This window comes from Betta splendens, chromosome 14, assembly GCF_900634795.4.
Source record: "Betta splendens chromosome 14, fBetSpl5.4, whole genome shotgun sequence".
NCBI lineage: Eukaryota > Metazoa > Chordata > Actinopteri > Anabantiformes > Osphronemidae > Betta > Betta splendens.
Genome location: NC_040894.2, coordinates 13,255,737 through 13,271,242, shown reverse-complemented (window position 1 = coordinate 13,271,242; position 15,506 = coordinate 13,255,737). Strand labels below are relative to the sequence as shown.

At 43.5% G+C, this 15,506-nt stretch overlaps 1 protein-coding gene across 2 annotated transcripts in view; it reads right to left on the bottom strand.

Annotated features, from left to right (window-relative positions):
* Positions 1 to 7,545: 7,545 nt before the first annotated feature.
* Positions 7,546 to 15,506, bottom strand: part of uvrag (UV radiation resistance associated gene) — a 57,098-nt gene continuing 49,137 nt past the window's right edge. The window contains exons 14-15 of one of the 2 annotated variants that reach the window (XM_029173284.3): positions 14,807 to 14,898; positions 7,546 to 9,627 (exon numbers count right to left, since the gene is read on the bottom strand). In XM_029173284.3, the coding sequence (XP_029029117.1) occupies positions 8,781 to 9,627; positions 14,807 to 14,898 (939 nt within the window). In that variant the 3' untranslated portion in view covers positions 7,546 to 8,780. The remainder of the gene's footprint in view (positions 9,628 to 14,806; positions 14,899 to 15,506) is intronic. The other variant, XM_041073709.2, reaches the window with a different exon arrangement.

Below are 15,506 nucleotides of genomic sequence, written 5' to 3'. Positions count from 1 at the left end.
AAGCCTCCAAGTGAAGCATAGAGAAAGTCTTACACTGCTTAACACACAGCGATTTAAAGGTTGATCACAGCAGTGACTAGACGTGTCAGCATCATGAGCAAGTGTCATGCAGAAGAAGTGAAATGACATTAAACCTGGAGAACTTGACATTTGATTAAATAGTAATGGTGGGTAACTTACAGTACAGTACAGTACAGTACAGTACAGTGTTGCCTATAGTAATGGAGAAATAGATGTTTTTTTATTGTATACAGATAAAAGGTCAGTTTCACTATAATATAAACCATCACTGCCATGTGTTAAGTAAGTTACACTGTAAAACTGTTTTTTATTTACTATTATTATAACAACTTGGCTGAGTGGTTAACTTGAAGTTAAAGGTGGAAAACTTTTTTCTGGTATTTTTATGTCCACCTGCTGCATTAACACACTAAACTTATCCTGAGATTTAATGATGCATATCGTTTTTTTATAAAGGAAACCTGGAAATTCACCACTGACCACAGCAGAACCACTTATTACTCAATGCATATATCCACAATAAAGTATGTTCGGACAAGGCACACAATAAAACCTGTCTTAAACGCTGGCAGTATTTATCCAAACAATAAAACACATTAGATTTAAATGGGAATTAGTCATTGAAAACAAAATGGGGTTGGAGTAAACCCAAAAGCTGGATTATTTTTTTCATGAGTTTAGGGCAAGTTGGTTTAGGGAGAAAATTGACTGTTCAGATGATGAAACAAAAGCAACAAGGCCCTGGACGAAAGAGCTTCTATGACTTCAGCAACAACGACGTTAAATGGAAAATACTCATTTAAATAATAGTAAACAAAGTTGATCCGCTGTATCAGCGCATATGTTTGTTCTATGACAGACAGGCCTACTGCATAGGTCTGACTTTACAGTGCAGCTTGGAAACATTAGAATCAGGTACCTTTGTTTGCAGCCGTTCTAATCTGCTCAGACCTTCACAGATTTCCATCTGTAGCAATATGAGGCATATGCTAGTAAAGTACACAACTTTAAATGATTGAATGTTGTATTGATATCTTAAAACCCCCTAATAACTTAAAGGTGTATTAATATATATATATGTGTATATAGATGTATATAGATGTATATGTATATAGATGTATGCATATATAGGTATATGTATATGTATATGTGTGTGTGTGTATATATATATATTTTTTTTCCATCCATATTAGTTGGCTGAGGGGGTTCAGACCTATGCAGAACAGCAGTGGGGACAGTGCATCTCCTTGGTATATGCCACATTTGATGGATACTTGGGCAAGTGGCTTCCCATTGGCTTCAAGGGTGGTTCTCCACAACCTCACTGAGTTTGCAATGAAGGCCCTTAGAGTTCTGTTGATGTTGTACAGCTCCAAGCATTCAGTGATCCATGTGTGTGGCATTGAGTCATAGGCTTTCTTGTAGTCGATCCAGGCTGTGCACAGGTTGGTGTGTCGCACTCTGCAGTCTTGCGCAATTGATCTGTCAACCAGGAGTTGGTGTTTGGCTCCTCTGGTATCCTTACCAATGCCATTCTGTGCTTCACTCATGTATTGACCCATGTGCCCACTTATCTTAGCCGCAATGATGCCTGACATGAGCTTCCATGTTGTGGAAAGGCAGGTTACTGGCCCGTAGTTGGATGGGACAGTACCCTTTGAGGGATCCTTCATTATCAGAAGCGTTCGCCCTTCGGTTAGCCATTCAGGGTGGGTCCCATCCCTTAGCAGCTGGTTCATTTGTGCTGCCAGGCGCTCATGGATTGCAGTGAGCTTCTTTAGCCAGTAGGTGTGGATCATGTCAGGGCCAGGTGCTGTCCAGTTTTTCATACCTGAGACTCTTTGTTGGATGTCTGCCACTGTGATAGTCACTGGATTCTGTTCAGGGAGGTTGCTGTGATCTTCCCTCAGATCTTTATATATATATATATATATATATATATATATATATATATATATATATGTAATATATGGAATGTTATGTGGTGTGAAATAACAATATGTTGTTGTCATAAAGCAACAAGAAAATATTATATATTTTATTATTATTTAATTATAATATTGATAAAGGGCAGCATGTTCCCTTGTCCAGGGTGTAGCCTGCCTTTTGTCTGAGTGACAGCTGGGATAAGCTCAGAGAGTGTGTAGAGGGTAATGACATCATTCATTTCAGCCTTAGATTTAGTCAGTTCTTTGTTTATTAGTAGTTAAAAAAGGACTTTTTGACTCAAGGGTGGAACCGGAGGCGATCAGTCAGGTTGAGTGTGTAAGAGTTATTGAAAATTATTATTCTGGCAGAACACGCTGCATATTTCGATCAAGTGGAACTGATGGCGCCGTTACGCAGAGTGATTTGTCCGTTGGATAAACTGATGTGAAAGCAAAGTAAGAATAATGAGAATTATTCCATTACACTCCCACAAAGACAAGCTCAAACCTTCATGAAACACGACACCCCGACTTATAAATTCAACACAAAGCCCGTCGATTTATCTGGACTGCTGTGTGTAATGTGTTTTCCCCTCTCCTACAAAACCAAAACGAATAGAGCTTGGAAAGTTAAGTGACATTTTTATATTCCAAATTTACTAAATTTCCAAATTTATTTTCTTTATGTATCAATAAAAGTGAAGCTATTTTGTGCTTCATCTTTATTATGACAAATGGAGTGCGAGGGACATGCCAGGCTGCAGGAGGAGTGGCTGACGAGAGGCACCGTGGAGACGACCAGTGGCCTCAGTTACTGTTGCACACCTAACAGTCTGGGTGGATTGGATGTGCAGCCTTAGTGTGTGAAGTTGGCAGCAGCTCTGTGGTGTTGGTGTCTTCTGGGTGCAGGTTCCCACAAACACTGCAGTTAAAATCAACTACCTTCAAGCAGGTAAACGTCAAGACCATGGCAGAGCCGTGTGTGCGTCACTGACCTGGAAAAGGAGGGGATGCATTATGGGACTCCAGTGCACTGAGGCCCCGTTTTGCAGCTTCCTTGGAAGATAAGCTGCTGACGGCTCACTGCCAGACGCAGCACACGCCACTCACAGGGTGGTTCCAACGGTGCAGCTGGTCAGTGATCAGAAAAACATAACACAGAGGGTTCTGCTCGTGGTCCATTATTCATGATGTGAATAGAAACCAACAAAGACTGGATCAAAGCAGAACGGAGCTTTAGTCACTAGCAATGAAGCGCTGAACACAACCTCTGTAAAAACAAGTCCTTAAAGTGTGTGTTCCTGGGAGCACTGTGAAAATGTCAGTGATAGTGTTTAAGGTTCAGCCCTGTTGATAATGTTTTACCACCACAACACCACTTTGATGCTCCCTCCTGAATCTCTGAACTCCAAGAAGAGTTTTCCAGCCAGGGTGAAATCCCAGGAGCTCTTCCAGGATGACTTAAGAGGCTAAACTGTGTTTCCACAGACTCTGGCACGTTTCAGAGGAAGAACATTGACAATTCGTCAGGAACTAAGTTAATATGTTGATGAATGGTTTCGCTGAAACATCCCACCACCAGATACACATTCTCGAACCAACTCTCAACTTGGGAGAAATGATCGTGGTCAGATACCAGTGTCCATGAACCAGGATTAAATATTGAAGAGGTGCACGAGGTTGAGGTTCACAGATTTCTTAGCCACTGTTTCCAGGCGCATCAAAGCTGTTGGTGCAGCCAGTGGGTCATTCTTCCGCTTTCACAGCAGAGAGTTTTTATTCCCTGATCCAAGCAGCCGTACTGTAGCTTCAGGAAAACCTCCAGCAGGACATTCCTACCTGCTGCGTAGATTTCGTTTACAAGGATATTTGGCCCAAGCTCCTCCCTGAAAATCTTTTCTACTCTACTGTAGTACTCAGTGTCTCTCTGTGACACACATTCGCCTCTCGCTCACTTCTTCTGGTCACACTGGCAGACAATGAAGATCAGATGTGTGTAATTGCTGCCAGGAATAAAGGCCCGGGTGCACCTGTGATGTCGGAGATGAGACAATTACACACATGACAAGATAATTGCAAGCGCGAGGAGCATCGAGTCAATTCAACAGCCTTGGCGATTTCCTCATACAGTACTAGTCCAGCGGTGATTACCAGTGACAGTGGCCATGTGCGTCCCATTATCGGCTGTGGCATCGGTCTTGCTTTGAATTAAAACAGCATCTTCCTTCTCAGCCTGCACACATACGACTGTCACCAGGGACAGGCAGAGAGGCTCACAGATCAGTCCCAACTAAGTGACAAGAATGGTCACTGTCCAGTAGAAAGGAGTTAGCAGCTATAGTATAGGAGCTGAGCTGAAGGCGTCCATTTTAAATCTAACATGACAGCTGACAGTGATGGCAGCAGCTGTACGAGCTTATGCTTGGGCAGAGTGGTGCCTTGACTTAACACTAACTGTTTATTATTGCATTATATTGGTGATGGTAATTTATCCAATAGTTATGGAGACGCTTTGCTTAAAACCACAAATGTGAGCCTCACTGGGTACGATTCATCCTCTGGGCACCATAAATGTCTGCAAAATGTCAGCTGCATTCTTGCAAAACACGCTGATGTAAATTCTGAGGGAATCTTAAACGACACTGTGGAGTTTTGAACGTGTAAGAAAATTCACTGCTAACCTTTAGCATGAAACAAATCTAACGGGTCCGCTGACATCATACAGTACCTGTGTTTTCAGCACAGGATCACTCCCAGAAACAAGAGAGGACAACTCATGAGGTCGATACTTGAAAGTACATCTATTTCAAAACATGTGTACCACATGCAGCACAATGGCAGCGAATAGGCATCCGGCAAAAAGCTAATCTTTCCCTCTGCGCTACGATACGTCTGTTCCTCTTGTTTGCTATAGCTGTAGGGGGACTGTTGTTAAAGCCTATTGTGTGTCCGGGGAGTATTCCCTCTCCGTCTGCATGTCAGGTGTCAATTACGTCATTCAGATTTTCTAAAGGTAATTTTAGGAAACCATAATGTTTTCGAGCATAAATCTACCATGGAATCCTTGTAGGAGCACGATGACATCAGTCTTCAGCAACCGGCTTTAATTTCACAAGGGCCATAATAAAGCTATCACCGTTATTGTGATATTATTTTTACCCCAATATTATGCACTCACGGCACTCCAAACCCAATATTGATATTGCGGCAGTGAAATCAGAGGAATACCACTGTGTTTCATTAGGCCACGCAACTGGAGCATGTGGAGAGAATAAGTCAGGCCCATAAAAGTTTGTATTGGTTGAATGTGCTGGGAAGGAAAGAGAAAATAGGGCGAGCGATGGTGAGAGAGGTTTTACTGGCGGGAAGCTGGGAGAGGTGACTGGGATTTCATCCAGGCAGATTGTCCTCTGTCTCTGAGATGGATTAAACAGCTGAGCGAGGTCGCAGCGCCACGCTGACCAGCCAAGTCCAGGACCAGGCTAGGTCACAGAGCTCGTCCACCAGCACCTGGGATCAACGCTCAGAAAGGATGCTGCGTCTCCACAGCCCTGTATCACTACCTCGCAGTAAAGCATTATAGAGGCAGTTTGAGGTCTCAGAGCGCTAATGAATGAGAATATAGTGTCTGTGTGTTGACTTTAACCCACTGAGCTAAACTGATACATGAACCCTCTCCTCCTTATTCAGTCACGATGTGCTCAACTCATTGTGAAGACTTGAAATGGAGCAGACCACTGACCAGGCTCTGACCACACTTCATTGTTCATGAAGTTGCGGCGTCTTTACTAAGATGATGCATGAGAGCAGTATTCATTTAGCAAGGCTTAACTAGGTCTAAGACAAAGCACAACAACATATTGTCATGCATCTATCAAACATCTTCTTTTTCCATTTCCCAATTGTTCAGAGATTTCCAAAAATACATGCACAGTCAAAGCAGGCCCAGCATATAGGAGGATTACAGTGCATGAGTGATCCCAGCAGCAACAAAGGAAGCGGCCCTTCTGTCATGCATGTACTGTAATGACACACGTATAGAGTGTCTGTGACTGACTAGGAGCAGTCAGCTGATGCTGTGTAAATGAGGCTGCAGCTATTCTCTTCATGGATTAAATGGATTGGGACATTTTGCTGCTGTCTGTTTGTATCAATAATCCGACTTAATAAAGATGAGGAGAGAGGGTAACGCTTCATTCGTTGCTGTAAAGCGCTGGGGCCTGGTTCACCGACAATCTCGGGATCTGCTTTGGCTGGCGTGTGGTTTTGTGAGGTGCCTGTTGACGGTGAGCAGCACAGTGGACTCTACACTGAGCGCACAACTAAAAATACATAAGGATGGTTTTGTGAGTGCTGGAACACGGTCTGCTTACTCTCATTCTCAACACCTTGGCTCTTGTTCTCATAAACTTTATAAACCAATGTGAAGCCGCAGACTCTGAGCCTTTTCAGACGGGCACCTGCGCTCAGGCACTCACACAGGTCTTCATTCACACAAGGTTCCCGTCCACAAAGCGTATGACATGTGGTTCCCAGAGGGGCCGAGCGCTGAGGCCTGCAGACACCTGTAGGAGCTTAGTCGTGAGAGCACACGGTCTGCAAAGTGACACGAGCAGCTTATGGGATAAAGGAGCAGGACACTGCTCTATGTGAACCTGGAAATTACCAATGGGAGAGACTATGAACAGCCGACAGCAGGTGATTCTGAAATAGAACGTTTATTTCCATGACTAAGAGGGTACGGACTATTATTAAGAACCTGAAACATAATCTGCCTGCTCCACCTGATGTGACGTGCAGTAAAATCACACAGTGGGGTTCAGACACTCTAAGCTGCTGTACTGAAGGTGAGCAGCAACATGAAACATAACCTGGAGGCTTGGTCATAAACCAATATCAGCACCAGGTTCATATAAAGGTTCACAATGAGGTAAAGGAAGGCAGGAGGCTGGTTACTGTGGAAAAGCCACAGATGCAGTACATACAGTATACAACCACACATCTGCCCTGAATGAGAACAAACTGGAGCATACCTCAATAAAAGCAAAAAATATTCAATTTGTTGTGCAACTTAAAACATAGAAACATTATGTATATTTCACTTTTTACATTTAGGACAAAATTCTTATTTACGTATTTATAAGTTTAAGCAAATTTAGTTTTCTGCTGATTATGATTTATGAAATATTAAAGTTAGAAAGAAGTTGTTCAAAATTATATGGGAAGATTATAGTTAACAAGTCTTTAAAGAGACAACTTGATCCCTTCTAACAAGTGTAACTGCAGTCCACAAATTTTGTCTTAGGGACATTGATGAAGATCATCCACAATGTGTTTTATCACAGGATCTTTGATGATACAGTAGGGGTCATCCGTCCTCAGACTGACACAGATTAATTGGTTTTAATTAGACCCAAGCACTGTGCTGTTGTATAAAGAACATCTGTGACATGACGCCACACAAAAGCATGTGTAATTAATTGTACATAGTAAAGATTGCAGATCTTCACTAAGGACGTCCATGAAGTGGCCAAGCTTGATTTAATTTAACATTTCCCAGTAGATGCTAAGGTGAAGTTCACCAACACGACACAAACACAGGCAGACAGTTCCTTTAATGTGGGCTACATACATCCATGCCTTTGGACTGCAAGTCTTTAATAACAAAAAAAAACCCAACAACCTCCATACAAAAGTATATGTACATGGTCACTTACTGAAGTGTGTAGCAGTTCATGGAAATGATGTAACACAATTGATCTTTCAGTTAAAACAATACTCCAACAGGCAACAACCACAGTACTGGATCTGAAACAAAAAGACAGGTGGACCGCCTGGTGCTGAGCCCATCGTTGCCATGACAACTGATGCAAAGCTGCTGTCTTCATCTGGACCCATACGCTGCAGCTGATACCAGTCTGACATCTGACAATGTTAATGGGTTACATCCTTCATGACGGGGAAAATAAAACTAAATATCGATTTCCTGAAATGAAGTACACACACAATCGTTGAGAGAATTAAATAATTCAATAAATTGAAAACCAGTGCAAGAAAGCATTCAGAAGACAGACGAGACTAAATCACAGACAATGGAATTGAGACATTTATCACTTCAACTGAACACAAGACGCAGAATTTTAGTTCTGGTCCACTGGATGTCAGCATCAATTACCATTAACATTAAAGAAAAATATTGATAGAAATGGGCTGAAAACAACTGCACAATCCTCCTGCACTACTGGGATGCTCATCCTCAGATCTGCAGAAAACATCTCCACACTGTACAGAGAGACAGTTGAGTCGGGCTGCAGGGATGCAGTGTGTTGGAACAGCCTCCCACCTCACTGTGTTAGGTCACTGGTGGGATTACTTCAAGTCCACCTGTGACTCGTGACCACAGGATGCAATCTAATGTGAAGCCACACAAAAGCCTTCGGCCTTGGACCCTGAAGCAAAGCTGGGGAAGCCTCTAAAGGTGGTACGTAGTAAGTACTGGGACCGCAGGCGGAAAATAATCTACTCAGATTAACCTTAAACTAAAGGTAAATAAACATATCTGATAAAAAACTAATTAAAACCTTGCTGTTATTGGAGTTAGGGCTAAATTAAACCTTCTTGTGACAAATATCAATTTCAAACTTAGGAGTTAAGCTTACTGTTCCAGTACCTGCACCTACTAACCACCTTTAATTTATGGAAATGTTTATAATAAGTGCAAATTGGTCTCCTATGATTTTTAACGTTGCAAATAGAGAGTCAAGTCCACAGCTTTCAAACTAACTAAATCCCTGCCTTGTATTCATCCAGCCGTTCATTCTGCCCTCAGCCTCACTTATCAGAGTTCTTGCGTGGCCTGCGGAAGCTGGACGTGTTCTCATTTAGTGCATAGATGCGCCTGGAGAACTCCTCGAAGCCAGCGGCGTCCAGCTCGCCCAGCACCTGCTCATCGCACTCCACAGCTACGGCGTGGTCTACGGGAATGCAGCAGTAGTCCTCCAGTTGAGCCTCATCTGCCAGCCCTAAACCCATCCCTAGACCCAGACCTAGGCCTAAACCGGTTGCTTCTGTGCCCATTATTTCCTCAGCTTGTTCCACAGAGCAGCGTAGTTCTGGAACTAGGGTAACAGGCATCTGTTCGGGCAGCAGGGAACCATTCATGGTGTCCGTGTGCTGAACAGTGGCAACTGTATCCTCCACAGTTTCCTGCACTGTAGAGTAGTTTGTTGCCACTGTGCTGCAGGGCAGTTGCTCTTCAGTTTGGTCTTCCTCCGCCTCCATCTCTCTCTCCATCTCAGCCCCACTGCCTCTCTCCACCTCCTCTGCCAGCTCTCCACCCTGCTCCTTAACGCCCGTTTGCTCTTCCTCCTCATTAGCCTCCACAGCCTTGGTGAGGTTAAGTGAGGCCATGCTGGCGTCGAGAGAAGAGGGCATGTGTTTGGCTGAAGGTGATGGTGATAACAGGCCAGCTGGAGGCTGCTCTTCGCCCACGGCTGAGTTGTAGCTGGGTGTAAGGTTTGATTTGTGCTTGAGCTCTTCTGCCTCGGAGCTTGTCCTTTTCCTCAGGCCTCTCTCTGGGGAGCCGACGTGGCAGGTGTAGTCCATCTCTGAGGCAGCAGACACACCAAGCTGGGCCTTAGCAGGTACTGGGATGGAACTGGAAACATGATGTCGATCACTGTAAGGAAGAAAGAAGGACAACTGTTAGTGAGCAAATACTAAACTACTTCCTAGCTAAAATAGATTAAATTCTACTAATTGGAGCAAACATTGACTCCACTACAACCTTGAGTATGATGTGTAACCGGACCTGGCTCTTTGCTGATCTCATCAGTGCCGCTCCACCCATAGCAGCCAGCTCCTATCTCCTAATCCAGGAGAACGACAGCTGGAGCTCTTTGTAAATCACTCCACCTTACAACATTCCGAAAATATTCAAGCAGCCAGCGAGACTACACTCACGTTCTGCTGAGTGGAGAATCTCAGCGGGCGAACAAGTATGTCAGATATTTTGCTCCGTAACAGATAACAGACTTGGGATGTGGGACACCCTGCCATGCCCCAGTACTAGAGCTATAAATTCACTTCAATAGGGGCCTCGATGCCTCTTTTGATTGCTAAGGCCATGTATAATTCACGGGGCTACTTAGCACCCCCCCCCCAACATGTCCGGTTCTCCATTCAAGGAGCTGAGGTAGTGTACTGTTTGGTGTCAAAGGTGAAGCTGGGCCTCCCTGTGCTGTCGGGTGATTTACATCTGTTGGGTGGACAAATCTGTGCTCATTGAGCTAGACACGCAGTCATAATATATGCCCTTGTGAAGGTTCTCCTCTCACTTAGCAGTTGCTAAGGAAGTCATGCTTAACGCCATGGCACGCGAGGAGAGCTCTGGTCAGTATATTGTGGAGGAGCTTGCTAGACTAACGGGCAGATGATGTTTAAACTTGTTGAAGGACAACAATATACAGTCTGAAATTAATGCATGAAAGCGCTTATGTTAACAACCTGCAAATACTGAGCCTCATAACATTGAAGCTGCTTAGAGGCCAAGAGATGTAAATGACCATTACACAGTCAGCTGAGGTCAGAAAATAGACACAGACTAATGGCCATCAAGTGAGAGTGATCACTTATACTGTAAGTGGAGCTGAACAGAAAATGCTGTGCTTGTGCTGTACCTGGCAGTACATGTCTATCAAAACACGTCATTTTAAAAATCTGGCTAACAAGCAGAAGGTAAAACTCCACCATGAAGCATTTTTTTGGCAAAATGGAAACAATGTGGTCTTTAACACCTACTTTTGTGGGAAATTATCTAAAAAAAAAAAAAAAAAAAAACACCCCCAAAAAAAGAGTTGTTGAAAGTGATGATTTGACACTTATCTGCAACTTTCCAATTGAAACCATTGTGGCCTCTTTCAACACCAGTCCAAATATTCCAAACCTTTGGTGGAAAGGACCAGAGACAGATGTCATGAGAAGTCAATTATCATTTAAGTACGTGGAAAATGCGGTTCGGGCTCTTTGAAATACAATATGGGTTCGGCAACTGGAGACCACTGGTACTGGGTGAAAAAGTTTAAGGTTCCTGTGCATCATTTAGAATCTAATATGTGAATACGTGAATCAAATATGTTTTTAATTTTATTTTGACTGAGTGATACCTTGATGGCAACAGCTGACTACTTTGATTTTAATTGTAGTCAGCCAGTTCCTCCCATTTGCCTCTCTGTAATAATCAATTTCCTCTGATTTGAATTTACCATCTACTGTACATCCTGAAAAAAGTAAAATTGACACAAAAATTCACATAAACTTCACACACATTCTGTTTCATGAGGAGCTTTGTATCTGGGCCGGGTGTTAAGCCGGGTTATGAGCAGCAGAGGGGGATTGGCTGTGTCAGTGAGGAGTTCAGCCAAGCAGAGCTCTCTCAGTCATAACATTTTTTCTGGAAATATTTTAACTGGTATATTGATGACATGATGTTTAAGGCAGGCAATTAGGTTGCGTACAGTCTGTAGCATGTGACGTGTGCCGGGAGACAGGACTGCTGAAAACATTTGCTTAAGTTGTGTGGAAAAGCTGGACCTCGTATCGTGTCATTCCCCAAATAAGGCCAGGAGCACGGACTAACTGTCTCCTGTTAACATTCTTGGGGCACAGCTTGAAATGCTTCAAACTCTAACATTCAATTACCAGTTATCTCCGTCTTTGAGCATCTTACCTTTGCACTAACCCTACAAGCACTGAAATTAAATTGTAGTTGGCCCACACTAATGCTGACACAATTGCACAGATCACTCAAATAAAACCACTGCTAAAAATCTTGCCTCAAAGCTGCGTTCTATATCTATAAATCCAGCCAAACATCAAAACTCTGGCATCTCAGCAGAAAATGTCAGTTTGCAAAGTAAAACCAGTGCAGCGTTAATCACTGTGGTCCAGCAGTAGCTGGATCCACCGCTTCTTCGCCTTGAAACAAGTCAGGAGAGGTTGGCCAGGAAATTAATCAGCCGCCCGATGCCTGCAACCGGAGGCTCTCCAACCGGTAGGAGACCACCAGCGCTCAGTGTGAGGACAGTATCCAAATGAGAAATTAGAGAGTACAATCCATATGACACTAATAATAAAAAGGAGCTCAGATTTGAAACATGATGAGGAGCCTTGACTGTGTTTATGTCGTTACAAGCAAAGCACCTTGGCATACCTCACTGTATGATCCACAGCTGGGCAAGTCAATTGTCACTGAGACCTAGAACCAAAGCTCCAGTGCACGCCATGAATGTGGAGAGACCTGACCAGACCAAACATGATACTTGCCTGCTCTCTTCCTTACCACTTTCCATTCCACTGTTCCTTTCCTGTCCATCCCGACACATTTCAGGTCAACTCGTGAATCCTGTAAACCAGACCTACCCTCTGTCCAATTGTCCTGACAGGCTTAACGTGCCCCTGTCCCTATCCAAATCCTGCTGAGGAGTTGCAGGTCTGAGCCAACACAAACAATATCAGATAAGATTTGGCTGTTTGATGAGGTTGAGGGAAATCCCTATGAAACTTGTAGAGCAAACATTACTAAAAATTTGATATGCTCTATGCTGGAAGGTTTTTTTTGCTCAACACAGGATGTATTGGCTGTATAGCCTTGGAATCGACCCCAGCACAGCAGGAGCGAGGCCATCAAGAAGTTGAGAACATCCTCCCACTGTTAAGCAGTGCTTTATCTGACATGCAACATCTATTACACACACTAAGCAGATTTTGCTACAACATTATTTGTAATAATTTCAATAACAGAGGATTATAATCAGTCTATTCACAACCACAGTTTAAATGAAACAATAGCACACAGGAAAGAATTAGAAAAGCTCAATAAATCTTCAATTAATGTCAGGAAAAACCTAAACTCAAAGGTCACTGACCACGTTTAATGCAGTTTGTAAATTGCTTTTAATGGCGACACTCTACACGCCACGTGACAGGAGGAGGTTAATATGGGTTTTATCTACTATGTGGTCTTTGGGGAGGTTTAAACCCTCCAGATGCAGATTCATCTGCCCGGCCAGACGCTTGGCCACACCTTACCTCCCCCTGTGTGTGTAACCTCGCTCGCAGGCACCGGAGTGGGATTAGGGCCCTCTGAACCTTTGCCAGGCCCTTAGCTGATGTGGAGCGGCGAATGGGAGCATGTTGAACGCGTTTGCTTTGATCTTAGCACGCTGTTCAAAGAATCGGTTTTCGGTACTGTCTCTGTCTCACTCTCTGTAATAGATTCTCTGCTGTTACGTACCCTTGAGCGAGCAACAACACTGCTGTTGTGTGACTCCAGGGACATGTTATGATGTATATCTGAGACAGTACTCAGATATGATTAGCAGCTTGTCAGACTAGCATCACAAAAAAAATAGACATTACACACTACAGTACGTTCTTGCCCTCCGATTCCCATCCACTCTGTGTCCGATGCAAGCCTGCGACCTTCTTGGTCTCGGCACTTTGAGAAAGAGTCTCCCTACAGACTGGATTCATGCTGAATTAGTTTAATATGGAGAGAGGAATGTTTCCAAATCAGTTCTGGAAAAAAGTTCCTCTGGTCATATCCTTCATCACATCATCCCTGTTTGGATGCATGAAAGAGTGAGAGAGAGAGAGAGAGAGAGAGAGGGGTGGCAAGGAGGGATAGAGGAAGCGGATAAGCCTCTCTCACACAGTGTATGGAATAATTACCTGCAGCTGCCATGCAGCATTTTTATACATCCATATTTCATAAACTGGGAACTGTATCTGAATTTAGGCTTTTTCAAACAAGCACGAAAGCAGGACTGGAACTGATATGGAGAGGAAATGGTGCAATAGTGTGTAATGGGAAAATCAGTGGTTATCCCCCAGATTACAGGTCAATGTGAAACACACACCTCCATGTTCCTGACCAACAAGCACAGCTTTAACATATCATCAACGGTCATGAATTTTGACATTATTTTACTCTAAGGCTGTGTTTTTACCTGGCTCACAGAGCTGTGCCCAGGCCAGCTGTGTGGTCTCGTTGTCGTACAGGAGTGTAGCTGTGACAAGCCGCTGTAGTACAGCTACACTTGTTCCCTCTACTTCCTAAAAAACCTGCACAAGCGTGTACACGCGAACACACGTGGCTTCAGGGCTACGGCTTCTTTGCTTTCATCTCATCTATCTTTAGGCCCTTCCACTTCTCATTTAGAAACGGGGCGGCAATGAGGAACTGATTTCAGAGCTCAGGCTTTTCATGACTTCTTTCCTTTCAAAACAAAAGATTATTCAATTAATGTGTGTAATACACATATTCCCCTTGCTGAGTGGAGATCAAAGACAGCTTTCTCTTATAGGGCAGTGGAGCTGAAGCCTGGCGGAGACCAGTGTCCGAGATTTAGTCAGGGGGTTACTCACAGGGCATAAGACTGTAGAAGAGTCGTGACTGAGCCCTAAGCTCACTCCCCTCAGCACTTACTGAAAAGCTTACACCTACAGTATAAATGTGGAAGGACTGGTGTACAGCAATTTCAGACAGCAGTTGAGCAAAATCAACAAGGAATCTCTTAAAATAGCATTTGCAGATCAGATATCAGAGATATCAGCTAATGTCATAAAAACAACTAACTAATGCAAGTTAGAAGTCATTTATCAGTTATGTGTAAATATAACTTTTTGCAAAAGTGAGAGTAGCTTTAGATTTGAAACTGTGCATTTGAAAGTGTGCATTAATTAAACAATTCCCTCTGTTTGAGTTGTTGAGGTGAGAATGTGTGACTCAACACGGTAAATTGTATATTGTATTGTACTGTGACGCACGATAAAATCTCTGTGCTTCTGATTCTTACCATCTGACCAGCAGGCCATGTTCCAGAAAGTTCTTCAGGTTGGGTAGAGTCTGCTGCAGGTCTGGGGTAGTGAGACTATGTTGATACCTCAGCTGGAAAAAAAAAAAAATGATGATGGTGAAAATGATGTGTCATTTACCTCAAATTCATGCATGCTGTTTATCTTACGCTGACCCAGATTCACCATGTCATGCACGTTTTTTAGGTTTGGATATCATTTAAAGGACTTATGGCCGACAGAGGTGTGAAGTATTTGTGCTTTCACCATGACGCATCCCCTTCCATCACACTTGTGCCACATCTGGACACACAATGAGCATCTCTGCCTGCTCACAGGCGTGTGCACTAATATCAAATTTGTGTGGAAAGATGGGGGTGACATGCAGGTGGCAAGAAAAAGCAAACATGTTCTTAAAACATCTGGACAAAACAGGGCCACAGACAGTCTATTAGAAACACCAAGGCCTACTTCTGAATGTGGGCCTGAATGTTCCCCCCACTTTTAAACTTCAGTGCTTTATTTTATGATGACAGCATTAAACCCAGTGCAAAAAAACTCATCAAGGCCACCTTGAAGCTCCAGCTCCGGTGCCAGAAGTAGCTCATCCAAGAGTTGAGTGAGGTCACAGCGAGCCAGCTCAGGGGCTGGGGAGTTTATTTAACCTATATGAGCGAACAGCAGAGGAGCATCATGCCGCAC